At 53.5% G+C, this 25,202-nt stretch overlaps 2 protein-coding genes across 2 annotated transcripts in view; one reads left to right on the top strand and one right to left on the bottom strand.

The window, feature by feature from the left end:
- The first annotated feature begins 1,576 nt into the window (after positions 1–1,576).
- On the top strand, positions 1,577–7,738 carry Btbd17 (BTB domain containing 17). Its single transcript, XM_051157876.1, has 3 exons — positions 1,577–1,716; positions 4,667–4,943; positions 6,605–7,738. The coding sequence occupies exons 1-3, from the start codon at positions 1,632–1,634 to the stop codon at positions 7,677–7,679; spliced, it is 1,437 nt and encodes a 478-aa protein (XP_051013833.1). The 5' UTR covers positions 1,577–1,631; the 3' UTR covers positions 7,680–7,738.
- A 1,143-nt stretch (positions 7,739–8,881) lies between these two features.
- Kif19 (kinesin family member 19) overlaps positions 8,882–25,202 on the bottom strand; it is a 28,691-nt gene continuing 12,370 nt past the window's right edge. The window contains exons 3-20 of the mRNA XM_051158995.1: positions 23,503–23,613; positions 22,675–22,762; positions 22,243–22,379; positions 20,814–20,939; positions 20,293–20,487; positions 19,733–19,879; positions 18,628–18,750; positions 14,758–14,923; positions 14,015–14,189; positions 13,680–13,875; positions 12,998–13,268; positions 12,759–12,880; positions 11,632–11,765; positions 11,319–11,424; positions 11,105–11,192; positions 9,593–9,990; positions 9,235–9,394; positions 8,882–9,012 (exon numbers count right to left, since the gene is read on the bottom strand). Coding sequence (XP_051014952.1) covers positions 8,882–9,012; positions 9,235–9,394; positions 9,593–9,990; positions 11,105–11,192; positions 11,319–11,424; positions 11,632–11,765; positions 12,759–12,880; positions 12,998–13,268; positions 13,680–13,875; positions 14,015–14,189; positions 14,758–14,923; positions 18,628–18,750; positions 19,733–19,879; positions 20,293–20,487; positions 20,814–20,939; positions 22,243–22,379; positions 22,675–22,762; positions 23,503–23,613 — 2,874 coding nt within the window. The remainder of the gene's footprint in view (positions 9,013–9,234; positions 9,395–9,592; positions 9,991–11,104; positions 11,193–11,318; positions 11,425–11,631; positions 11,766–12,758; positions 12,881–12,997; positions 13,269–13,679; positions 13,876–14,014; positions 14,190–14,757; positions 14,924–18,627; positions 18,751–19,732; positions 19,880–20,292; positions 20,488–20,813; positions 20,940–22,242; positions 22,380–22,674; positions 22,763–23,502; positions 23,614–25,202) is intronic.

The raw sequence follows: 25,202 nt of genomic DNA, 5'->3' as shown, positions 1-25,202 counted from the left end.
ACCCTACTTAACAATCGTTCCTGTTGATGGGCTGTGTGCATGGAAGTGATGCTGCCTCCACGGCTGGACCGTCCTCTTCCACATAGGCTCTGGAGAGTCTATGGGAAAGGTAGGCAGGCAGCCAGTGGGAGACGCATGGTGCATCTGGACAAAGAAGACCAGGCGTGAGAGTTGAGGCATCTGGGACGCGGTTCCTCTAAGCCGGGCAGCTCCGATCCTGCCAACCCGGACAAGGTTGGTGCCAGACCCAGTTCTCCAAGAGGAAGTGAAGCTGTTGGGTCTCACCGTACCAGAAAGAGACAGAACCAGCATGAGGCTGGTTCCTGGGACCCAGAGAGCAAGGGTAAGAGGTTCCAACCCCCGGGGCAGGATCTGGCCTCTGAGAAACTCCATTTCTCAGGATCCACTGGCTTCTGTGTGTCAACCCTTAAGGGAGGCCCTCTCACAAGGAAGTGGGGCAGATCCTGCTGATTCTGTACAAAGGTGAGGTCTCAACAACACACACACACACACATGCATATACACACATGTACACACAAACCTATTCAACAACACACTTGCACACACATGCATATACACACATGTACACCCAAACCTCTGTGTCACCCACACTGACACAAACACGTAGATACTGGACTCTAGACCCCACCCTCCCCCCTCTCCGTTGCCTTTGTTTCCAGAACATTTCTCTGTACTATCTGAGACCGAAATCTGGCTCCCTGCCTCAGTTTCCCTACTGGAAAACTGGACTGCAGTGCCAGGTTTGCTCACTGCGTGTCTTCTTGGGACTTGGGGAAGGGGAAGGCTGGACCTTAGGCAGAAGGTGATGAAAGATGCCTTCTAGGGAGAGGAACCCTGAGTCATGGCGCCATGGCTAGGGGTCTAAAGACTTGGGCTGTCTTGGTAGAGAAATGGGCTGTGTTCCTAGAGCAAGGGCCACAGTACAGTGTCCCTGGTGGGAGATGGTCAGTCCCAGGGTAGCTTTCCCAGAGGCCCATCACCCTCTCCAGAGCATGCCAGGAACTTTCTTCAACAAACAACATGAGACTAATCCCCATTACCCCATACCCCCATTCAATACCCTTATCCTCCCTTCTGGAGAACTGACCCACCCTAAAATGGGAGTGGGGGAGGGGTAGAACCCCGAGCCAGCTCTTCCTTGCCTCTTCCAGGCCCTCTCTTTGCTGCCGGCTCACCAGGACGATGCCAAGTATGTTCCGTGCCAGGGTGGAGGCTGGGCCTGGGGACTGGGGCCCTGGGGCTGGTGGCTGCCAGGGGTCTTGAAGCCCTTTGCTTGCCCTTCAGAGAGCTTAAAACTTCCCAAGGGAGGAACAGCTAGCTTTGCTGGGTCGTCTGGAGAGGTGGGGGAGGAGGGTGCCCGGATCTATTCCCCTTGGGGGCCCAGGCCTGCACAATAGCCCCTGGGGCTGCCACACTCTGGCTTAAGTAGTTGCCTAGGCAACAGCAGGGGCCAGCTTCAACCAATCCATGGCAGAGACTGGTTGGGGGAGGGAGGCCACGGGGGAAGGGGGTACTGTCCCCTTGCTGGATCCTATATAAGGAGGAGGGATGGGATTGGAGCACTCTGGACTTGACTGTCCCTCCAGTGGACTTAGGGACAGAGCACAAGGATGCTTAGGAAAGGCCACTGCAAGCCTGGGTCCTGGGGCAGCTTCTGGGCCATCCTGGCCTTGGTGGGACTGGCCACTCGTGCAGGTGAGTGGGCAGTGAGGGGGTCAGGTGCCTGGTAAGGGGTCGGGGCAAGAACTTCTACTAGGAGTTACATAGGACTGGCCAGGAGGTGGCGTGGTCCAGCCGGCCCCAGAGTACCCGGAGAGACAGGACGGTCTCCAAGGGCAGAGAGAAAGGGGCAGACTGTTTTTAAGGGATAGAGGAGGGGGGCAGCAGGCAGGGGTCTTAACGACAAAAAGACCCTCTATTGTCATTGTCTCAGGCAGCTGGGTCCAGGCAGAGGCCGCATGGGGACGCCATCAGCATTCAGGTCCTTCAGAGTGACAGCTGGGGAGGCGGGGCTGGGAAATTCACCACCACCAGCTGCTCCCTCTCTCCCTCGCTGGGTCTCCCTCGCCCACACACAGATGCTCACTCTAGTGGGCCTTCCTTTCAACAGTCCACACATAAACCCTGCGCCCACTCTGTGTGTGTGTGCGCGCGCGCGCGCAAGCGGGCGTGTGGGCTGCCTGCTGGTGCCCTTCCACAGTTGTCAGACTGTTAGCCACCCTCTTTTCTCACTTTGCGAGGCTCCCTGCACTGCTCTGGTTGAGGGGCTGTAGCTTAGCACGTGCCCCCATCTGACCCCATAGCCTCCCGGGAAGAGGGATGCTAGCTTTAGCACTGTTGCCCCTTTTAGACTCCTATCCCTTCACTGTTTGGCCTATGGTACTTTCCTTGGGTCCCTTCTGTCTCATAGTCAGGGAACCCGCAGAGCAGTGGTGAGGCTGTGCTTCCCAGTTGGATGTGGTGGTGTGTTCCTGTAGTCCCAGCACAGGGGAGGGAGAGGGAGGAGGATCAAGAGTTCGAGGCCAGCCTCAGCTAATAATGAATTCAAGGCTAGCACGAGCAACACAGATCCTATATCTCAAAAAACGAAAAAGAAAACAAAAGACAGACAGGAAAAAAAATAAACTCCAAACTGATGCCTGCTGTCTCAGCTTTGGTCTCACTTTGGTCTCCCTGGTCCTTTCCCTGATTTTGAGCACCACAAGCCCGTGCCCACTCAGGGCCTCTAGGCCTTATCTCTTTGTCTCTGTGGACTCTCTTCCTGCCTGGCTCCGGAGTGCACTTGTGAATTTGTTTATTCTTAAAATTTATTTGTGTATGTATGTGTACAGGTGTGTGTGTATGTGTGTGTGTGAGACACACACATAGTGTATATGTGTGTGTGTATGTGTGTGTGTGAGTGTGTATGTGTGCATGTGTGTGTGCGTGTGTATGTGTGTGTGCGTGAGTGTGTATGTGTGTGCGTGTGTGTGTGCGCGTGAGTGTGTATGTATGCATGTCTGTGTGTGCGTCTGTGTGTGCGTGAGTGTGTATGTATGCATGTCTGTGTGTGCGTGTGTGTGCATGAGTGTGTGTGTGTGAGTGTGTGTGTGTGTGAGTGTGTATGTGTGCATGTGTGTGTGCGTGCGTGAGTGTGTATGTGTGTGTGTGTGTGCGCATGTGTGTGCAATGAATGCGCATGTGGATACTTGGGGTCAAGGTGTGGTTACTCAGGTGCTACCCTTGTATTTTGTAACAGGGTACTTTACTGACCGGAGGCTCATTGATTAGGCTGGGCTGGCTGACCCGAAAGCCTAAGAGATCCACCTGTCTCTGCCTGAACAGTGCTAGGATTACAAGCATGTGCCACCACTCTTAGCTCTTTTATTTTTTTTTAAAGATTTATTTATTTATTTATTATGTATACAGTGTTGTGCCTACATTCCAGAAGAAGGCACCAGATCTCATTATAGATGGTTGTGAGCCACCATGTGGTTGCTGGGAATTGAACTCAGGACCTTTGGAAGAACAGGTAGTACTCTTAACCTCTGAGCCATCTCTCCAGCCTCTTAGCTTTTTCTTTCTTTCTTTCTTTCTTTTTTTTAGCCTTGGTTCTGGGGATAGAATTCAGGTCTTCAAGTTTATATGTCAATCATTTCACCATTGGCGCTCTGTCCCTTTCTCCAAGACCCCTTCCCTTCAGTTACATTTTATTTATTTTACTTTGTATGGGGGGTGGGGGTATGTGTGCTCATGTGGCACTACACACAGGTAGAGGTCAAAAGACAATTTTCTTTTTTAAAGATTTATTTATTTATTATTATGTATACAGTATTCTGCCTGCATGTACACCTGCAGGCCAGCAGAGGGCATCAGATCTCATTATAGATGGTTGTGAGCCACCATGTGATTGCTGGGAATTGAACTCAGGACCTCAGGATGAGCAGGCAGTGCTCAGAACCTCTAGAGCCATCTCTCCAGCCCCTCAAAAGACAACTTTCAAGAATCAGTTCTCTCCTTATACCAGGTGGGTCCCAGTATCTTTTACTGCCTGAGCATCTGATGTGCGCCGCGGCGCCCCCACCCCAGCTCTTACACAGGGTCTTGTTAAGCGGTGACACTTGATCTGATACTGGCTATGTAGCCCAGGCTGGCCTTGAGTTCGGGCAATCCTTCTGTCTCACCCTTTCTTCTGTGTACTTATTACGTGTCTGTTCTGCTCCTTTGAGTTTTCCGGAGCCTGAGGACTGGGTTAGGTTCATTCACTGCCACAGCAGGCTGTGCTCACCACACAAGGCTGTGTCACTCCTGACAGGGTTTTGAGGGGACAGAGGTGGGACCTAGAGTTTCCCTCACCCTCACCTGGAGGTCAAGTTTCATGGACATCATCAGTTCAGAAAAACAACAGCTGGTCCACGACTTCTTCCTGATCAGAATGTATTCTGCTTCTACACACTCCTAAGCCTACACGGGGCTGCCATGCCCGCCCAAGGATGAGTTAGCTCTTGGACACTCATGCACTTTGTGTACGCACACAACTCTCCCCTTAGGCTACCCTTCTCCCATATGCTGGCACATGTGTCACCAGTTAGTCCCTTTGCAGACTTGGTTGGAAGCCCCAGGCCAGGTGCCTTCTCAGGCTGTGCTATGTCCCTTCCTGCTGCAGCTCAGAGAGCCGATGTGGGTGGGGAGGCAGCAGGCACCTCTATCAACCACTCCCAGCTGCTGCTCCAGCGACTGCAGGATCTGCTGCGGCAGGGCAATGCCAGTGATGTCGTCCTGCGGGTACAGGCCGTGGGCACCGACGAGGTCCGAGCCTTCTACACCCACCGCTTGCTGCTGGGGCTGCACAGCGAGCTGTTTCGGGAGCTGCTGAGCAACCAGAGCGAGGTGGTGCTGCAGGAACCCCGGGACTGTGCTGCTGTCTTTGACAAATTTATCAGGTATGAAGGGGAAGGGGGCATGCTGTGTCCTGTCCACAGCCCCCTAGCCTCTCCACCTTCAGGGTCACAGAAGTCCTGCCCACACACACGCACACACAGGCTTCTACTGCCTGCCTTTGGGAGTCCCATCTGAGCTACTGCCAAACCTGGCCAAGAGAAATTATAGAAACATCAGATTCTTGGTCAGTTTCAAGTCTTAGTCTCTCTCTCTCTCTCTCTCTCTCTCTCTCTCTCTCTCTCTCTCTAATTTTTTTTAAAAAATACAGTATTCTGCCCACATATGTGCCTGCATGCCAGACAAGGGCAGCAGATCTCACAGAGATGGTTGTAAGCCACCATGTGGTTGCTGGGAATTGAACTCAGGACCTCTGGAAGAACAGACAAGTGCTCTTAACCTCTGAGCCATCTCTCCAGCCCACTTCCAAGTCTCTTAAGCCTCTATGCACCACAGGGCTAAGGAGTGGAAAGCCCAGTCAGCTTGGTGTCACCTTTCTCCTTCTTGCACAAGGAAAGACTTGTAAAATGGTCTAAGGAGGTAACCCTGTCCTAAGGGCTTAGACAAAGTGGCTGCGGGATAAGAGATGTCACTCCCAAGTTCCAGGCGACAGGAAGCGGGATAAAACAGATGGGTTTCACATAAAGCCAAGTGGGGTGCTGTGTGTCAGTGGGACTGCCAGGAAGACTGGGCGGAGGCAGGGAGGGGGTGTGGGGGGTGGGGGGAAGGGGAGCACTGTAAGAGAGCCAGAGACAGTAGAACAGCTAACAGGGAGAAGGAAACCTGACAGATGAAAAGCCAGATTGTAAAGAGAAGGGGATGGGGACAGCAAGTTGCTGGGGTCGGCTGAGTCCTCTGCCACTGTGTCGCTGTGGCGACATTCTGGACACAGGTCCTTCCCTTTCCCTAGATCATTTGTAAGATTCACCTAAGTCATTGCTTTTTTATAGTGGCAAGGAGGAGAGGTCAGGTAGGCATCTAAATCCAGACTGTGGACACCGAGGTTATCAACAGTCCCTTCTCCTTTTAGCTCATAGTTAGGTATGTAGTAGATACTTAATAAATACATGTGATTTCCACAGCACCAGAAGCTAAAAGATGTCTGAACAGGCCAGGAGGGAACTTAAGAGGGAGAGACTGGAAGCCTCGAGGCCCGTGCATCCTCTTTGTTCCTTACAAAAATGGCTGTGCCTCTCTAGGTTTTGGGGGAAACCAGCTAGGGTGTTGTGGGTAGCCTTGTCCAGACTCAGCCCTGCCAATCTTCCTATCTCTATTTTTATTTTATTTTATTGTTTTGTTTTTCAAGACAGAGTTTCTCTGTTTTGTTTGTTTTTGTTTTTGTTTGTTTTGGCTGTTCTGGACTCACTTTGTAGATCAGGCTGGCCTCGAACTCACAGAGATCCACCTGCCTGGGTCTCCCAGAGTGCTGGGATTACAGGGATGCACCACTGCGCTCGGTTTTTTGTTTTTTGTTTTTACTTATTTTTAAAGTCGTATTATTAGTTTGTGTGTCCGTGTGAGTGTATGCCACGTGTAAATGAGTGCTTTCCTCTGGCCAGAAGAGGGCTGGAGTTACAGGTGATTTTGAGGCACCCAATGTGCCTCTGGGCAAGTGCACTTGACTGCGGAGCCATCTCAACGGGCTCCCTCTCCAACTCTCTTGCAGGTATTTGTACTGTGGTGAGCTAACTGTCCTGTTGGCCCAGGCTATCCCGCTGCATAGGCTGGCCACCAAGTACCGAGTAGCATCCCTGCAGCGAGGCGTAGCCGACTACATGCGTGCTCACCTGGCAGGAGGCGTGGGTCCAGCTGTGGGCTGGTACCACTATGCAGTGAGCACTGGGGACGAGGCACTGCGAGAAAGTTGCTTGCAGTTTTTGGCTTGGAACCTTTCTGCCGTGGCGGGGAGTGCGGAGTGGGGCGCCGTGAGCCCCGAGTTGCTGGCACAGCTCCTGCAGCGCTCAGACCTGGTACTGCAGGACGAGCTGGAGCTGTTCCACGCTCTGGAGGCGTGGCTAGGTCGCGCGCGGCCGCCCCCTCCCGTCGCTGAGCAAGCGCTGCGCTCTATCCGCTACCCTATGATCCCGCCTGCACAGCTGTTCCAGCTGCAGGCGCGCTCGGCCGCACTGGCACGCCACGGCCCTGCGGTGGCAGACCTCCTGCTGCAGGCTTACCAGTTCCACGCCGCCTCGCCGTTGCACTACGCCAAGTTCTTCCACGTGAACGGCAGCGCCTTCCTGCCACGCAACTACCTCGCGCCCGCCTGGGGCGCCCCCTGGGTCATCAACAACCCGGCACGTGACGATCGCAGTACCAGCTTCCAGACGCAGCTGGGTCCAAGCGGCCACGATGCGGGTCGCCGGATCACCTGGAATGTGCTCTTTTCCCCGCGCTGGCTGCCTGTCAGCCTGCGGCCGGTCTACGCGGACGCCCCGGGCACCGCTCTGCCCGCCGCTCGGCCCGAGGACGGAAGGCCGAGACTGGTGGTCACGCCAGCTAGCAGCGGTGGCGACGCAGCGGGAGTGAGCTTCCAGAAGACCGTGCTGGTGGGTGCGCGCCATCAGGGACGGCTCCTGGTCCGGCATGCCTACAGCTTCCATCAGAGCAGCGAGGAGGCTGGCGACTTCCTGGCCCACGCAGACCTGCAGAGGCGCAACTCGGAGTACCTGGTGGAGAATGCTCTGCACCTCCATCTCATTGTCAAGCCGGTGTACCACACCCTCATCCGGACTCCCAGTTAGCCTTTAGACTGAGAAATAAGGCCTGGCCTGGATAACGCACTAGGGTCTGGGGAGGGGTAAGCCAGCATGGAAGTGACTGTTGGCCTGGGCCCTGGATGACCAGGTGCAGCTGGTTGGGGCTAGGGTGGAAGGCAGGTGAATGTGGTACAGCCGTGGTTTCTGGCGTGCTTTTCCCAGCTGGCTTGAAGGTAGCGCTTGCTCTTGGTCCAGAATAAAACGATGGTCAGAGAGGCCAGGGCCTGAAGCAACTCCTGGGTCTCAAAAGTCTGGCCTTCACATACCCTCCACGGACCCCCCCTTCCTACGCACCAGTCCCTCCCCCCCCCCCCCCCCCGCCCAGACTTGAATTAGGGCTGGGAAGACTGACAGGGTGCTGGCCCTGAGCAGTCACCCTCTGGCTGCAGTTGAGGTGCTCTCTGAGCCACAGTCTCCTGTGGGCAGCCACCCCTGTAGCTTGCGCTGCCATCAAGTCTCTGGCCTCTTGGTGAGAGGGCTCCAGGCTAGTGGAGAGGCCCTTGAGAGATAGCCACAAACTAGACCTTGCTCTAGCCCTATCCTTCTGGTGAGGGAGAGGCTTGGCACCGTGAGGAAAAAGCCCATTCCCCGAATGTTTGGAGGTTTGTGCCAAAGGACATGGGGATGCTGGGATTGAAAGGAACCGGAACTCGATGACTCTTAAGTCCCAGATGTGGCACAGGCATACAACTCCCAACACGACCATCAAAACCCCAGTAGAGCTTTATTTAAAAGAAAGGCAAAAAATAAAATAAAAGGAAAAGAAAAAAAAAAAAAAACCCCAAAACAACAGAAGTTACAAAACCACACTCCCTCCCCACCCTATGTGAAGTCCCGTGGGTTCCTTCCCCATCCTGTATCCCCACTCAAGCCCACTCGTGGGGCTTGGGAGTCCTGTTTCACTAACAGCTCCTCTCACCCACTGTGGAAGCTGAGATTGGCCCCAGGTCTGTACAAAGCTTTTGGCAACAATGTTCTGTCCAGGGCTGGGAAGCCAGGGCGCTGGGGCTCACCTCCTTTTCTAGTGGCAAGCAGAGAGTGGAAGAGCTAGGCAGACAATCCTACCATTTCCGGGTCATGGGAGTTCAGCCCTCTAAGCTCGTGCTCCCTGGGATCCCCATCTGCCCAGCTTCCACCTCTCATTCTCTGCTACACCCGCCCCCCCCCCCCCCGTTCAGTCCAGGGGCTCAATTATGCCGGAGGCGTCCATCTTTGCCAAAGGCGGTTGAGCCATGGGGCAGGCTGGGCCCACGCGCAGTTCTACGGGAAACACCAGATGGGTTGGCGGGGACAGGAAGGGGTGAGGGGTTTCCAGAGCCTATGACAGGAGAAAAGGGATCAGTTGTTGAGGAATGCCCCCCCTCCCAACACCCGCTTCCCGGCCCCCTGCCCAGTGGCCTTGAAGTCCTTAGGGGAGCAATCCCAGTTTGCCAACCCCACCAATCAATATTGCTTATGCTGAGCCATGCTTCCAGATAGGGGCCTGTACGTTTCCCGTCAAGGCTTCTCCCACCTCATTTCCGCTTTTGCTGGTACTGACCTGTATTCTGGCTTGGAGGAAATTTGACCTTGGCCAGAGGCAGCGAGACCTTTCCCAGATGTCTGACACCAGGGGATGGCCTACCGAACACTGGCATCCTGCGGTCCGAAGTGCCCTCTGAGGGACGGGGCCCCAGCAGGTTTGTCTTGGGACGAGACAGCTGTACAGTTGGAAAACAGTGAAACGGAATGGAGCGATGCCCAGTTACAGAACCCAGTTCTAGCTACTTTATCAGGCTGGGGAGAGTTGTGTTTCAGGTCAGGGCCTCGGGGCCCTGGAAGTGTCCTGTAGTTTATGGAAAGAGTTAATCCTCCCGCCCTCACCCATAGGAACCGGTACAGACTGCCCCTTCCCTCACCCCTTGTCCTGTGACCTCGAAGGACCGAGACCGCCGCTTCCTCCTTTTTGCCTCCAGTGACTCCTCCCTCTTCTTGTCGAGGCTTTTCTTCTGACCACGAACCCAAGGCCCAGAGCCATCACTTTGAGGTCCTACCGCCCGGGTGGGGCCCTCGCCCGTGCTGCTGGATAGATTGTCCTCGCTGATAGCATGCTGCAGTGTGGGGCTGGGCGGCCGTTTGCAGGCCAGTGGGCCTGGTGGACGAGCGTCGTCAGCCTCGCTCAACGAGTGCAAGGACAGGCTGCTGCGCTCTGTGGCAGGTGCCAGCAGGTGGCGCCCTTCCGTTTCCAGGGCCCTAGAGCGCCGCTGGGCTGCCTTCACTGAGATACACTTGGTCCGAGTCAGGATCTCTTTCCTCTCTGCAAGAGAGACCCAACCCAAAGTCAAGGCCACACCCCATCCTTACAGGTCAAGAGTGAACAAGAGCCAGAACCCTAACTTGCTAACTCTTTGAGAAACTTAGGGCACTACCTCAGAACCTTAATTTAATTTGTAAGTGGGATTGCAAACTGAATATTCTGGGGCGACTTCAAGGATCAACAGAGAGGATGGGAGTCTAGACTGGTGTGGTAGGCTTGTACTCTTAGTGCCTCAGGAGACGGAGGCAGGAAGATCAAAAGTTTAAGCCTGGCAGGACATAGTGGCGCACACCTTTAATCCCAGCACTTGGAAGACAGAAGCAGGCAGATCGCTGTGAGTGCAAGGCCAGCCTGGGATGCACAGTGAGTTCCAGGATAGCCTAAGTTACATAGTTAGACTCTGTCTCAAAAGAAGAAGAAAAGAAAGGAAGGAAGGAAGGGAGGGAGGAGGAAGAAGAGGAAGAGGAAGAGGAGGAAGAGGAGATCTTTTTACACAGGCAACTTAGACCTGACTCAAGATAAAAAGTGAGCCAGATGGTGGTGGCACATGCTTTTTATTCCAGTATTTGGGAGGCAGAAGCAGGTAGATCTCTGAGTTGGAGGCCAGCCTGCTCTACAGAGTGAGTTCCAGGATAGCCAGGGCTTCACAGAGAAATCCTGTTTCAACAATCCCTCCCCACCACAATAAATAAATAAATAAGATAGAAAGTGAAAAGGGTCTGGGGTATAACTTAGTGGTAGAACACCTGTTTTTGTGCCTGAGGCCCTAGGTTTAATTCCTAGTACCCTCCCCCCTCCCCAGAAAAGAAAACCCCACATATATTAGACAGTGGGTTTAGCCTATCTGTCCAGGGGGCAGGGATGGGTTCAATTATAATTTGCTACTGCAATTATCCGGTGGGAAGGGGGTGCCATGTAACCCCATTCTAATTTCTAGTTCCACCCTGTCTTCTGTGTGTCCCTGAGCAGAAGCTAATCCTTCTGATAGAGCTACATAGTGGGTGTGCCTTCTGCAGGGTGAGAGAGCAGGAAGAGCTTCAGGTTGTGCAATCTGAGTAGTTTGGCCAACTCAGGCAGCAGGGGGCAGGGCACACAAGGTGACAGGCACACTCACCTTTATGGGACAGAGCGATTTCCGACAGGTTCTCGCTGCTGTCTGGGGAAGAGTTGATCTGGCTGCCCAGGCTGTCCTGTGGTGGGGCCTAGGGGGAGTGGAAGACCTTGAAGCCAGCAGGGACTCCACAGGGCACTCAGCCAAGTCCGTGCAGCCTTGGGGGTGGGGGTGGGGGATTCAACCCACTGCTCACCTCTAGGCACCCAGAGCTCACCTCCTGGGTCACTAGGCTGCCCACCTGGATTGGGGGAGGAGTGGGCACGGAGGAAATCTTCACCTGCCAGGCCCGGGGACTGGCCTTGAACACATGGTAGGACTCACTGCAGTTGACAGAGGAACAGGAGGAGGCAGCTGTTGACCAAGCTAGTCACACCAAAGTCCACCCCCACCCTAGAGAGAGAATCCACAAATCCTGGCTGCAGACCCATGCATGCCACAGCACTTCTGGCTCTGGCTCTCTTACTGAGCCCTTATCGGGGCCAACAGCCCTCTCAGACAGGGTAGGTGGTTATCAGGAAAAGTCTCACCTGTCTGTGCCCAGGGGGGGTAGGGTGTTGTTTTGGGGGTGCTGGGCCTCGGAACTCAGTGTCTTCACACTCTCCAGGTCAGAGTCCGGGGTCAGTGTGGTCCCTGCTGGAGTGATCTTGGGCAAGGAGCTGTCCTGTGTGTGTGGTGGGGAAGGGAGAAGGACAGTGACAGGGCAGTCGAAAGACTAGGCCTCGAACCAAGTAACAACACAGAATGACCAGGGCTATAAGATGGGGGAGGGAGCCCTAGAAAGGCACTGGGCCTATGCTCTGAGACCCCATCAAGCTGGGGTCCATTAGACAGTCTCAGTGGCACAGCTCAATGGCCTGGTCCCCTAGAGCATCTAGGTTCACTTTTTTCTTGATTTTTATAAATTAATTAATCCATCCATCCATCCATCCATCCATCTATTGTTTGAGACAGAATCTTGCTGTCCAGACATGGCTGATCTTTCAATCCTCCTGCCTCAGCCTCCCAAATGTTGGGATTAAAAATATCTTTAAAAAAAAAAAAGTACTTATTTAATGTATATGAGTACTTTAGCTGCATGTACACCTGCATGCCAGAAGAGGGCACCAGGTCACAGTTTAGACGGTTGTGAGCCACCATGTGGTTGCTGGGAATTGAACCTGGGGCCTCTGGAAAAACAGGTGGCGCTCTTAACCACTGAGCCATCTCTCCAGACCCACTTAGGATATCTTATCTCAGATGGCCAGTCCTGACCTTGTGACCCTATGTGGGGCACAAGTGCCAAGCTGGGCAGTGACGGGCAGGAATGGGGGACCTAACCCAGGCTAGGCAAGGCAGAGGGTGAGAAAGAGAAAGGGGGGAGGAAAGAAGGAAGAGAGGAAAAGAGGGAGGGACGGGGTAAGGAGGGAGACAGAGAGAGACACAGAGACAGAAGGAGACAGAGATAGTGAGAGAGAGAGAGAGAGAGAGAGAGAGAGAGAGAGAGAGAGAGAGAGAGAGAGACAGACAGACAGACAGACAGACACAGAAAGAGAGAGAGGGAGGGAGGGAGGGAAGGAGGGAGAGCAGGGGGAAGACAGAGACGGAGAGCTCTTGGACCTTGGCTTGTTTGATGGGATCACCATATCAGCGAATTTAGGCTGGCTGAAGCGCCCACCTGCAGGGCCCTGGAGGCCACGCGGTCCATGATAGTGGCCCGCTCCAGGCTGCCCTCCTCCAGTTCCCGAAGGTAGACTTCATAGAGTTCCTCCAGGTGCCGGGGGACCTCCAGATTGCAGTCTGTCCGGAGTAAGGAGAGATGAGGGCTCCTCGTGGGCCCTCAGCGCCTCCAACAATGCCCCAGATCCGCACGGGGTGGGGTGGGGTGGGGTGGGGTGGCGTGGGATGGCGTGCTACCGTCGATGATCTGCCGCTGTCCCTGGATGATCTCTTCACAGAGGCTGCGGTGCTGCTCCAGGCGGCGCACGGCCTCACGGCGGTGGCGTAGGGCGCTGTCGCGGAGCAGAGCGTGCGACTGCATCTCGGTGTTTTCCACCTCCAGCTCGTGCACTCGGCACAGCAGGCTGAGCACCTCGCGCTGCTCCTCGGAGCCGATGCGCCGCGGCAGCGTCTCTTCCAGGCGCCGGCCTCGTGTGCGCAGCTCCCGGCAGCGCTGCTCCAGCGCCAGCTGCGGGGAGGGTGATGCGGGTCAGGACCAGACCAGTCCTACTGGCCCATCCAGGCTCTGGTTTCAGGCCTTCAAAGCTTTTTTTTTTTTTTTTTGGTCGGCGCGCCCCTGTGACCACGTAACCAATGCATGCCCTGCGACAGCCCTTATTCCAACACAGAAAGTAAAAATCTGGTTTTATATTGACTACCACGTTCTTAGTTCTTGCTTTATGCCAAGCATTGACTTCACTGTTTCCAGCGACCCTATTGGGGCATCACCATGACTGCTCCCTTTTTAGAGGCGAGAAGTATGGTGCACACAGAGATGTGAAAACTTGGCAAGGTCGCCCAGGATTTGTGGCCCGAGCTCTCTGGTCTCTCTTCCCCAGCCCTCTGCCCCCGCCCCCTTCTGCCACCAAGCCCCGTACACCTTCTGCTTGCGCAGCTTCTTCTGTTCGCCCACCAGGGCGGCGATGTTTTCCCGGGCTGAGGCCACCTCCGCTGGCTCCAGGTTATCTGGCTCATCTCCTGTGTCTGAGTCCTTCTCGCTGTCGTCTTTGGTGTAGGACTCCTTCCTTCGCTCCTCCCGCCATTTGAGAGCCCGGCGTGACTTCTCGTGCTCCCAGCTGCCAGCAGTCCCCGCCCCCAGAAAGACACAAGATTCAGGCCACGGGGCACAGCGTTGTGCTTATGCTCCAAGGGTCCTCCGTGCCAAGCCTGAACCTGAGCGGGGTCCTGAAGGGGACCGGGACAGGGGAAACATACCCGGCGATGGTGAGTAGGTGTCGGGAGGTGTCAATCTGGACTTCCATGGCCTGGTTCTCCAGTTCCAGCAGGCGCCGCCGAACATCCATTTGCTCATGAAAGGCGCTGATGAGCTGCTCCCGCAGCTGTCCCATCTCTACCTGCCCTTCCTGCCCGCTGTGTAGCTGTACCTCAGCTGTAGAGTAGGAGTGGTGTGAGCAGAGGGGCCAGCTCAGGCCGACCTGGGGCCCTCTCCCCCAGCTGCTTCCCAGATCACTGCTCCCGCTTAACACTTCCGGAGTTCCTCTCCTCCCATATTCTGCCCCCACGACCACCACGATGCGTCTTCAGACTGCAGCCCAAAGATGCCCCTGGCTCGCCACGTGAGTTGAGATTCTGCTAGTTCTCACGGTACCCTTGTGTCAACTACAGAAAGGTGTCCCTGTTTCTCTGAGGTCTTTTAGAAAACCATCACAGCGAACACACAAATCTCAGTCAATGATTGGTATGCCTTCTACGGCCCTACAGAGCAGCTCCTATATAATAAAATCCTCACATAATCCCACTCCATCTCTGCAAAGGAAACAGTGTGGCCCCGTTTGACAGGGGAAGGCTCCAAGATGTGTGAAATAATTAGCTCGAAGGCTACTCAGCCAGGAGGAGCCAGGCTTAAGGCTACCTGGTCCTAGAACCTCATGAGGCCACCCGGAAAAGGCTGCTGAGACCAGCTCCAGCCTCCAGACCCACGGGGCCCATATGCATACCTTGGATATGACGGATGTCGCCCCGGTCCAGTTTGCCCCGGGCCTGGCCCCGCCCCGCCTGTTGGTCGATCTTGCACTTGAGTCTCTGGATCTCTCCTCTCAGGTCAGCGATGATGCTGGTGTACTGAGCGATGTGGTAGGAGACATTGAGCAGGTTCTGTTTCACCTGCAGGGAGGCCAGGATGAGGGGGTACAGTCACCCCAGGAGCTAGGCCTGCCTGTGGGACATTTCCTTTCTCTTTCTTCTACCTCTCCCTTAAAAAAAATTTTTTTTTAATTTTATTTTATGCGTATGGGTATCTTGCTTCCATGCATCTATGTGCACCACCACATGCATGACTGGTGCCATGGACGCCCTGGAACTGGAGTTACAGACAGTTGTGGGTACTGCCATGTGGGTGCTGAGAATTGAACCTGGGTCCTTTAGAAGAGCAGCCAGTGCTAACTGCTGAGCCATCTTTCCAGCCCCTCTCTTTCGTCCCCTTTGCCAAGTTCTTTTCAAGGACAGCCATGGTCTCCTTGCCTCCATCCCCACAGCCTCCTATCATACCTGCACGTCTCTGGTAAATCTGTAACCCTAAAAGTTCCACCACTTCTACCCTTCAACCTCAGTGGCTCGCTGCTGCCTAAGGAACCAATTCCTTCACCTGGTATTGAAGTCTAGCCACTCGGATTCTTTTCTGTTTTGTTTCTTTTTTTTTTTCCCTCCCGATTTTATCTTCTATGTTTACTTCATGCATGTGCATGTGTGCCTGTGTGGGAGTACATCCGTGTAAGCGTGGGTTTCTGAAGAAGATGTAAGGTCCCCCGGAGGTGGAGTTACAGGAGTTCCGTGCCTGACATCGATGCTGGGATCTGAGCTCAGGATCTCTGGGAAGAGCAGCAAGGGCTCTGAAGCATTAAAACCATCTCTCCAGCCCCATTTTCTTTTTCCCTGTTTTGGACTATGTTTCTGTTTGAGTGTCTTGCTCTAGTCAGGCAGTTCTCCTCCTGCTCGCTCCATCCTTACGTCTCCTTTTCCTGGCTTGCCTCAACGCCTACTGTTAGCATCTATTAAAGTAGTTAACTACTATTTTTATTTTATTATTTATTTACTTGGTTTTTTGAGATAGAGTGTCTCTGCTTTAGCCTTGGCTGTCCTAGAACTCACTCTGTAGACCAGGCTGGCCTCAAACTCTGCATACCTCGGCCTCCCAAGTGCTGGGATTAAAGATGTGCACCACCACTGCCCAAACTTCTTTTCTTTTTTTTAAAGATAAGGTCTCATGTAGCCCAGGTTAGCCTTGAACTCATTGTGTAACTAAGGACGATCTTGAACTCCTAATCCTCCTGCCTTCCCCTTCTAATGTCGAGATGCAGTATTCACTGCCATGACAGGAGAGCTTGCTTCAAACTACCTAGTCACAATGATGTGGCCTGTCTCCATGAAGTTCCTGGAGGCTGCATGACAATGTTGAGAGAATTGTAGATATTGAAAAAAGATTCAGGAGCTGGAGAGATGGCTCAGTGGTTAAGGGCATTCTTTTTTTAATTTAATTTTATTTTATTAATTTATTCTTGTTACATCTCAATGGTTATCCCACCCCTTGTATCCTCCCATTCCTCCCTCCCTCCCATTTTCCCCTTACTCCCCTCCCCTATGACTGTGACTGAGGGGGACTTCCTCCCCCCTTATATGCTCATAGGGTATCAAGTCTCTTCTTGGTAGCCTGCTATCCTTCCTCTGAGTGCCACCGGGTCTCCCCCTCCGGGGGACATGGTCAAATATCAGAGCAATAAGACAACAAAAGGAGATCAGGGGTATCCAAATGGGAAAGGAGGAAATCAAATTATCCCTATTTGCAGATGATATGATAGTGTACATAAGTGACCCTCAAAACCCCACCAGAGAACTACTACAGCTGATAAACACCTTCAGCAAATTGGCTGGATACAAAATTAACTCAAAAAAGTCTGTAGCCTTCCTATACACAAATGACAAGCTTGCAGAGGAAGAAATTAGGAAAACCACACCCTTCACATTAGCCACAAGCAATATAAACTATTTAGGAGTTACTCTAACCAAGCAAGTGAAGGACTTGTTTGAAAAAAATTTCAAAATTCTGAAGAAAGAGATTGGAGATGACATGGGAAGATAGAATTATCTTCCTTGCTCCTGGATCGGGAGAATTAACATAGTAAAAATGGCCATCTTACCAAAAGCAATCTACAGATTCAATGCAATCCCTATCAAAATACCTACACAATTTTTTAAAGACATTGAAAGTTCAATTCTGAGCTTCATATGGAAAAACAAAAAACCTAGAATAGCTAAAACAATCTTGTACAATAAAAGATCCTCCGGAGGAATCTCCATACCTGATCTCAAGCTGTACTATAAAGCAACAGTAATTAAAACAGCCTGGTACTGGCACAGCAACAGGCTGGTTGATCAATGGGATCAAATCGAAGACCCAAATATGAATCCACACACATATGGTCACTTGATTTTTGACAAAGAAGCCAAATCCATTCAATGGAAAAAGGATAGCATCTTCAACAAATGGTGCTGGTCTAACTGGAGATCTATGTGTAAAAAAATGCAACTGGACCCATATTTGTCACCTTGCACAAAACTCAAATCCAAGTGGATCAAAGACCTCAACATAAACCAGAGACACTAAGTCAGTTAGAAGAAAAAGTGGGGAAGAGCCTGGAACACATTGGCACAGGAGACAACTTCCTGAACAGTACACCAACAGCCCAGGCCTTAATGTCAACCATTAATAAATGGGACCTCATGAGGCTGAGAAGCTTCTGTAAGGCAGGAGACACTGTCAAGAGAACAAAGCGACAGCCTACAGACTGGGAAAAGATCTTCACCAACCCTACATCTGACAAAGGTCTAATATCCAAAATATATAAAGAACTCAAGAAATTAAACACCACCAAACCAAATAACCCAATTAAGAAATGGGGCTTGGAGTTAAGAGTTCTTAATCTCTCCTTCAGAGGACCCAGGTTCAAATCCCAGCACCCACATGGCGGCTCACAACTGTAAGTCCAAGATCTGACACTCTCACACAGACATACATGCAAGCAAAACACCAATGCACATAAGATAAAGGTAAATAAATAAAAAAAATAAATAAAAACAAGTTGACTTCAAGCCGGGCGTGGTGGCGCACGCCTTTAATCCCAGCACTTGGGAGGCAGAGACAGGCGGATCGCTGTGAGTTCGAGGCCAGCCGGGTCTACAAAGCGAGTCCAGGACAGCCAAGGCTACACAGAGAGACCCTGTATAGAACCCCCCCCCCAAAAAAAGTTAGCCATTCTTCCTTCCACACCCGCACAGGCTAAGACTTCCTGCCTTACCAGAGAACATGGTTTTGATCATGGACTTGGACACCAAGCCGGCTCGGTGTCGGTCTCTGTCCTATTCTCCGCTATCTGTGACGTCATTTTATGCCCTTAAGCTTTGTTATCCTGAACTGTAAGGCAGGGAAGCTGTAACTCCTGCCTGGTCCTGAGGTCAGATGGGACGGCCTGCTACAGTGCTCCGAGAGGCCCTGTGTAAGGGAGCCTTTTATTGTGACTATGGTGATGAGACGCCTTGGACACACAGAAGTCTGAGGAAACCTCTGAAGAGGAAGGGGCAGTAGAGGGATGGAATGGGGGCAAGCCCGGAGTGAAAGGCAGAAGAGGGCCTTCGGGTGCCAAGGGCTCCAGGCAGGCAGGCGCTGGCTGGGGATGCAGGGGAGGGTGTGGAGTGATGTTGGCCTGGGTAACGGGGTCAGTGCTCAAAGAGTGGAGTGGCTGGCAAAGAGCCTCTCAAGACCTCAAATCTCAGTCCAGGAGGGTGTGCCCAGAGGGTAGACCAAGGGCCCTCACCCGAGTCCTAATGTTCTTGGCTCTGCCCGCGTAGGTCAGGGTATTCCGGGACTCCTCAAAGGCAGTGCTCGCAGGACTGATGTGGGCGATCATCACAGTGCGGCTGTTCCCCCCTAATGAGTCCTGGAGGGACAGGGATGTGGCTGTTTAACACACACACACACATACACGTGCACCCATGCATGCACGCACATGCACACACTCTCACACAATATGAGCACATGCATATGGTGGTTATTTTCAGATATCCCCCATTTCGCTGGCAGGCGTTCATAAACCACAGGCCTCTGCTGGGATCTTGTTTTCAGAGCTTACAAAATTTAAGCCTCCGGGGAAATTCCTTAACTGGTCTGTGCCTCAGTTTCCTTATCTGTAAATGTAATCCTCCTAAGTCACAAAGCCTCTGGGGGAAAGCTTTAGGGCTGGCGGGAAGAAGCCCTTGAACCCGGCAAAGAGTGGGCGCTCCCTGATACCACGTCTATACTCGAAGGCCAAGGGTGGCCATGCCATGAGTAGATGGCCCCAAAGAGCAGTTCCAGAGGCCATAGGGCTGAGCATCACAGGGCCCCCAAATCTAGGTGACTCTAGGTTTTCTTTAACTCACAGCCCTGGGAGGGAGTCCTGGAACAGCTCTGGTTCACTTTCTCTACCTGTGCTTTGGTTCGAGAGTTGCCGGAAGCCTAAGGATCATCTGTTTGCAATCAAGTTTCAGATAAACAGTTGAGTGAACTGTCTTAGCTTACGGTTGCCTCAAGTATGGCACGAGGCATCCTGATGCGTAATGTGCTTGGTGAGTCGTCTGAAATCCACGTGGGGACAGCTGAGCTTCATTTCTTTCTTTCTTTCTTTTGTTTTGTTTTGTTTTTGAGACAGAGTCTCTCTGTGTAGCATTGGCTGTCCTAGACTCACTTTGTAGACCAGGCTGGCCTCGAACTCACCTGCTTCTGCCTCCTGAGTACTAGGATTAAAGGTGTGCGCTACCATGCCTGGCTTTCTTTCCTTTCTTTCTTTCTTTCCTTTCTTTCTTTCTTTTTGAGCTTGTTTTCTGTATGGCCTGGTGGGCCCACTCTGAACACTAATGCCCAGGCCCAGCTTGTTCTGGTACCTTCAGTAGCCGGGTGAGTTTGCTGTCCCGATAGTTGATGTACTTATTGCCGCTCTTGTCACTCAGTGCATTGATGCAGTTGCCCAGGGCCAGCAGAGAGCGGTTGATGTGGGCCCCCTCCTTCATGCGCTGGCCTCGGTTCTGTGTCTGGGGAGACAGCAGGGATGTAACTATAACCCAGGGGAATAACCTACGACAACACCCAAAAGAGCCTGGTTATAGATCATGGCCTCTCTCCTGAGGTCCCTGAAGGTAGAGGTGGCATGGCATGGAAGGAGGCTTTGTTCTGCCCTCTCCCCATCCTCTCTTCCCTGAGCAGCCTCTCCCTTCAAGATGTCAGAACCATTGCTCAGCCCTTCACACTAGGAACTCCACTTATCCCCACACACCCCCCCACCCACATCCTTGAGACATCCCCACCCCCATCCAACAAACCTCTCCCTGAGGTCCCTCCTTCTCTGAAATCTGGTCTCAATCAGAGCACCATCACCTCTGCTCCTCTCCCCATTGCTTCCCTCTGGGAAGCCCCGCCTCCACGGTGCCCTTTGAGCAGGTCTTACCTGAGAGGCACGCTCTGAGCCAGCCAGGTCAATCATGAACAGGCGGCCCTGCCGCACCTCCTGTAGGATGTTCTTGACCCGGCTGCGCTGGCGCACAGCCACCTGGAGCACCGCGTGGGAGCGGGAGGACGTCCGATTGGCTGCTGTGGGCTCCTGTGTCCTCTGCCGATTCCCCTTCATCAGCAGCTGCATGATCTGGGAAGGAGAGATGGGGATGACTCGTGAGGAGCCTGCAGAGCGGAGCCTGGGTAGTGGTGGGAGAGGTCCAGCCTATTAGCTTCCCAGGGTGCCCTAAGGGGCCTGGGCGGTTCTCTCCAGGCAGGTCTCTCTGTACATGGGGAGGCTGTGTGGCCTGGCTACTTACCAGGATGAGTATGCTGGGGCACAATGGGGGACGCAACTTCTCTTACCTCTTCTCAGGGTGTCTCTATTGCAGTGGCTCCCTGGCCTTTGTCCCTTGTCCTATTGTCCCCTGAGTGATTTTCCTGCCCACAGTCCCTAGCCAGTGGTTGGAGACTTGCCTCCTCGGCATTGATGGTAGACACTTCGGTGATTCCGGCCACCTGGATCACCCCTTTGGAGTCCTCCCTCAGCTCCAGGTACCCCAGGGCTGGGTTCAGTAGGTCTCGGATCATCTCATTGTAGATCTGATGGGACAGGGTGGAAGGTGGAGGGACATGAAGGACAATAGGTCCAGGCCTAGAGCAACTGAGTGGTCCCCTCCTCCTTAAGAAAGGAAGGACTGCCGGGCGGTGGTCGTGGTGGTGCACGCCTTTAATCCCGGCACTTGGGTGGCAGAGGCAGGCGGATCGCTATGAGTTCGAGGCCAGCCTGGTCTACAGAATGAGTTCCAGGACGGCTATACAGAGAAACTCTGACTCAAAAAAACAAAACAAAACAAAACAACCGAAAAGGGGCGGGGGGAAGGAAGGAAGGACCACGTTCTTTTGTTTGCTGGACCTCTGGCCCTGTGAGAGAAGTCCTAACTGGGGGAAGCAGGTCCTTTACATGATGGTAGCGGCTTCAAAGCCAATGTTGCAAGAGGCTTCAGAATCACCTGGGGCTCCCCCTGCAGAGAGGCCAGTCCTGGACTGGATACATGGACCTGATCTGTGCAGGACCCCTGGTCAAGTGAGGGAGCTTGGATTGTTGTTAGCAACCTTCAGGCTACTCCTCCCAGGTCACGTTCCTCACCACCACGTCTTCCTTGTCCATCCGTCATTGTCCTCCCTGCCTGCTGGCTGAGTCAACACCTGCTGGCAGTGCCTCTCACTGTTCTTTCTGGGGCATCACCCTGGAGACTATCAGCTCCCAAGAGGAGCCAGATGGAGGCTGGCCGGTGGCTTATATAAGACCTGCCTGACCCCCTGACTTCTGTGACCACCTCTCAACCCACAAAATCCTGAATGGGAAGATATTGCTTGAGGAATGGGCTCAGACGGGAGGTGCTTCCGAGGATGGTAGCTGCTCAGGCTACTGCGAAATGTAATACCACATTAGAGCCACAGGGTCTCAAGCTGGAATCCCTGCTCTGTCATCAGTGTGTGCCACTAAGATAGCTGCCTAACGTGTCTCTCTCTCTCTCTCTCTCTCTCTCTCTCTCTCTCTCTCTCTCTCTTTCTCTCTCTCTCTCTCTCTCTCTCTCTCTCTCTCTCTCTCTCTCTCCAGAGTTTCTCTGAGTAGCTTTGGCTGTCTTAGAACTTGCTCTGTAGACAAGGCTGGTCTTGAACTCAGACATCTGCCCGCCTCAGCCCCTTGAGTGCTGGGATTAAAGGCATGCACCACCATGCGTGGCTCTCAAGTCTCAATTTTTGTCAACCGGGGTTAATGCTATACATGTGGGGTGTGAGACAGCCATGCTGAGCACCCCAGGAACTGCCAGTGACCGGCTCTAGGGAGGTGGACCACACTCTCCTATGTGTCTCCTATCCAAGCCTGCTGGGGACTTGCCTCCAGGTAGGACATGGACACCTCATATTCCATGTCATTGCTGGTCTCCTCGATGGCTCGGAACAGGTCATTGAGTGTCTGAACGTAGATTCCTGGCTCATGGTCCGTGCCCAGCATGGTGTATGTCTTCCCGCAGCCTGGATAAGACAGTCTGGTGGTGAGCAGGGAGGGGGTCAAGGATGAAACCTTACTGGGGAAAGTGTTATGGCGGTCCTGAGCCATCCTTGAGGCTGCTCCTTCCTAGATGGCTGAGGAATGGGGTCTTTGGGGGGGGGGGGAAGGGACCTGGGGGAGGCAAGGGTGGGCGCATTTCCATACTTCCAGACCCTTCCTGAGCCATGCCGGTTCGCTTATGAAGAGCGAAGGGCTTGATTCCCGGGGGAGGCAACGAGGGCGTTTTGATCCTTGTCTACGTCTGAGTATCCTCCTCACCTGTAGGGCCATAGGCAAACACAGTGGCATTGTACCCTGAGATGACACCCTCGATGAGGCTCTTGGTGGTGGCCTGATACACCATCTCCTGCAGGGAAGATGTTAGAGGTCTGAGACACAGACAGGGCAAGATACTGGTGCCCCCCCCCCCCCGCCAGGCAGGTCCTGGTTGTGAACAGATGAAGTGTCTGTCCCTGGAGCCCTAAGCCAGAGGTAAGAGAATGTGGGAAGCAGAGGAAGGGAGTCTCTGCTTATACCCCTGGTGGGAGGAAGGGGGCTGGGCACCAGACTGCAAGAGGGCTCAGGACACCTGAGAAGTCTGCTCTACAGATGGCTTTCCCCACCACACCTCTGCTCTGAGGGTGCAGAGTCAGCTCCTGGGAGTGTCTGAGCATCCAAGAAGATGGGCAAGATGGAATCCCCGGGAGGGTGTCGGTTTTCTGTAGTCTGTTCCCCGCCTGCTCTATTCATGCCAGATGGGCTTCAGGGATCTTCTCCTGGCCCATGTAGGCCAGCTGCGGAGTATCATGTGGCTACTCTCTGCAAAGCGGTACGTGAGTGCTAACCAAGTGTGTTTCTGCAGAAGGCCAGGTGTGCGGCCCTACAGATGTACAGGCAAGCAAGTCGTGTGGTGTCAGGCCGTGCAAATGTACAGGCGAGAGGCCATGCAAGTCCTTGTAAACTTTCACAACTGGGCAGAGCTACAGAAAGTGGGTCCTTGAGCAAATGTTGGGAAAATGGTAGGCAGGATCCCCCTCAGACACTTTCCTTGCGGGGCAAAGTGTGGCGAGGTCTTTCGTCTGGCTTCCAGGCCGTGCTCTTCCTCACCTGGGTGGCAGTGAAGTCAAAGGCCACGTCAAACAGGTATGACTTCTCCCGGGACCTGTGTGCCCGCAGGATGTCATCAGGGTCCTCCATGGGGTCCATGAGAACCACCATCTGCAAATGTCCCCAAGGGAGGAGACCACAGTCACCTGGTGTTTCCAGTCTGCAGACTTCTCCTGCCGCTATTTGGTCTCTGGGCTTTAGGTCTGGGTGCTTGGGAGACAAAGCCTCTCTGACAATGAGTGACTGCTCCCCAAAGATGGCGCCATCACAAGGCAGGGGAAAATACCATGCGCAGGTGTGGTGGTGGTGGTGGGGGTGGCATCTACAGGGAACCCCTAAGCACACTATCACATACTGTCTGTACTGGAGGAGGGGCTGCAACACTGCTGGTGGTCACAGCACATCTTTTGTGACAAGATCCGTTTTGCCCAATCCATCTCCACCCGAGCCTCACTCCATCCCATTACAGTAACAGTAAAGTGCATGCTCCCACCCTGACGGGTGAGGAATCTCAGGCCTAGCTTGTGGAAGAACAGAGAACTCAGAACCCAGGACCTAGCTCCAAAAGCAGAAGATCCTCAACCGAATCTCTGCAGCCCTGTGGCCCTGGGGACCCGGCCTGGCCCTTCATGCCCAGCCTCTAGACCACTGTAGAACAAGGAAGGCAAAGAGCTGCTGACAGTTGAGTGGCACCTGTGAAGAAAGCAGATGGGCTTGGGTCCTTCCTGCGTGAACTTAAAATAACTGCATCCTTGGCTAAGACCTAAAGTTAGAAAGAGAGTCTGCAGGACCCTAGGCTGGCATTCCACCCCTGAGGGTGGGGCAGCTGTGCTCATTGCATGTGTGTATGCACATGCATTAAATGGGCTGGCTGGGTTCCTCCCTCCCCTGTTCTAAGAACAGTCTCTGAGCCCACCCACTACACTCTGCCCAGGTCCCCGTGTGCTGAGCTGTGCTGAGGGCTCCAATCAGGAATCCCAAGCAAGTGGCTAGGTCCTTGCCGGCTGGGTTCCTGGTCTAGGGTAAGGTGTGAGATAGGAAATATCAGAGAATACTCAGCCACTCTTGGTGTGTGTGTGTGTGTGTGTGTGTGTGTGTGTGTCCGAGTTTCAGGGGAGGACAAAGGGAGTACCATAGAAGAGGACACTAGGAAGACACTCTAAATCCTAGCCCTGCCTCTCATTAGCAGAGTGGCCTCATGCCCCCATGGGGACCTGCCTGAGCCTCAGTCGCCTCCCCAGTGGCGGAAATGGTGCTGTAATCTCTTTCGGGGCTATGCAAAGCCCATGAGACAAAGTGTGTGACATATGTTGAGTCTCGGCGATCCTCTTCCAGGGGGGGAGAGTGTGCGTGGAGGCAGGGGAGGGTACGCCACTAACTGCCCTAACCCAAGATGCTGCTATCAAAGGTAGTGTGGGGAAAAATGAACAAACAGAAGACAGGTTGGGAGTGGCAACATCAGAGGCTCCCTTGCACAAAATAGGTCCCCCCCCCCCCACCCCCCCCGCCCCGCCACGAGAGGCGCCTGGCACCTGGAGTTCCCTAGGCACCAGGCTCTGCCAGACAGCCAGGGGAAATAAGCCATCCCATGATCCTTCCCTAATGAGACGGGGCTGCTCCCAGGGGCCAGATGGTGGCCTCAGAGCCCATCCTCTCCCAGGGAGGAAAGGATAAAGAGGGCAGAGAGGGGCTCCCTTCAC

Source organism: Acomys russatus, chromosome 16 (genome assembly GCF_903995435.1).
Source record: "Acomys russatus chromosome 16, mAcoRus1.1, whole genome shotgun sequence".
Taxonomy (NCBI): domain Eukaryota; kingdom Metazoa; phylum Chordata; class Mammalia; order Rodentia; family Muridae; genus Acomys; species Acomys russatus.
This window is presented reverse-complemented; position numbering and strand designations above follow the sequence as displayed.

What these genes read in the sequence shown, in the direction of transcription:
- Btbd17 (XM_051157876.1), top strand. Translation starts at nt 1,632, where the DNA reads ATGCTTAGGAAAGGCCACTGCAAGCCTGGGTCCTGGGGCAGCTTCTGG. An exon ending in GGGACTGGCCACTCGTGCAG is followed by an intron (nt 1,717 to 4,666) that starts GTGAGTGGGCAG and finishes TTCCTGCTGCAG; the next exon opens with CTCAGAGAGCCGATGTGGGT. An exon ending in GTCTTTGACAAATTTATCAG is followed by an intron (nt 4,944 to 6,604) that starts GTATGAAGGGGA and finishes ACTCTCTTGCAG; the next exon opens with GTATTTGTACTGTGGTGAGC.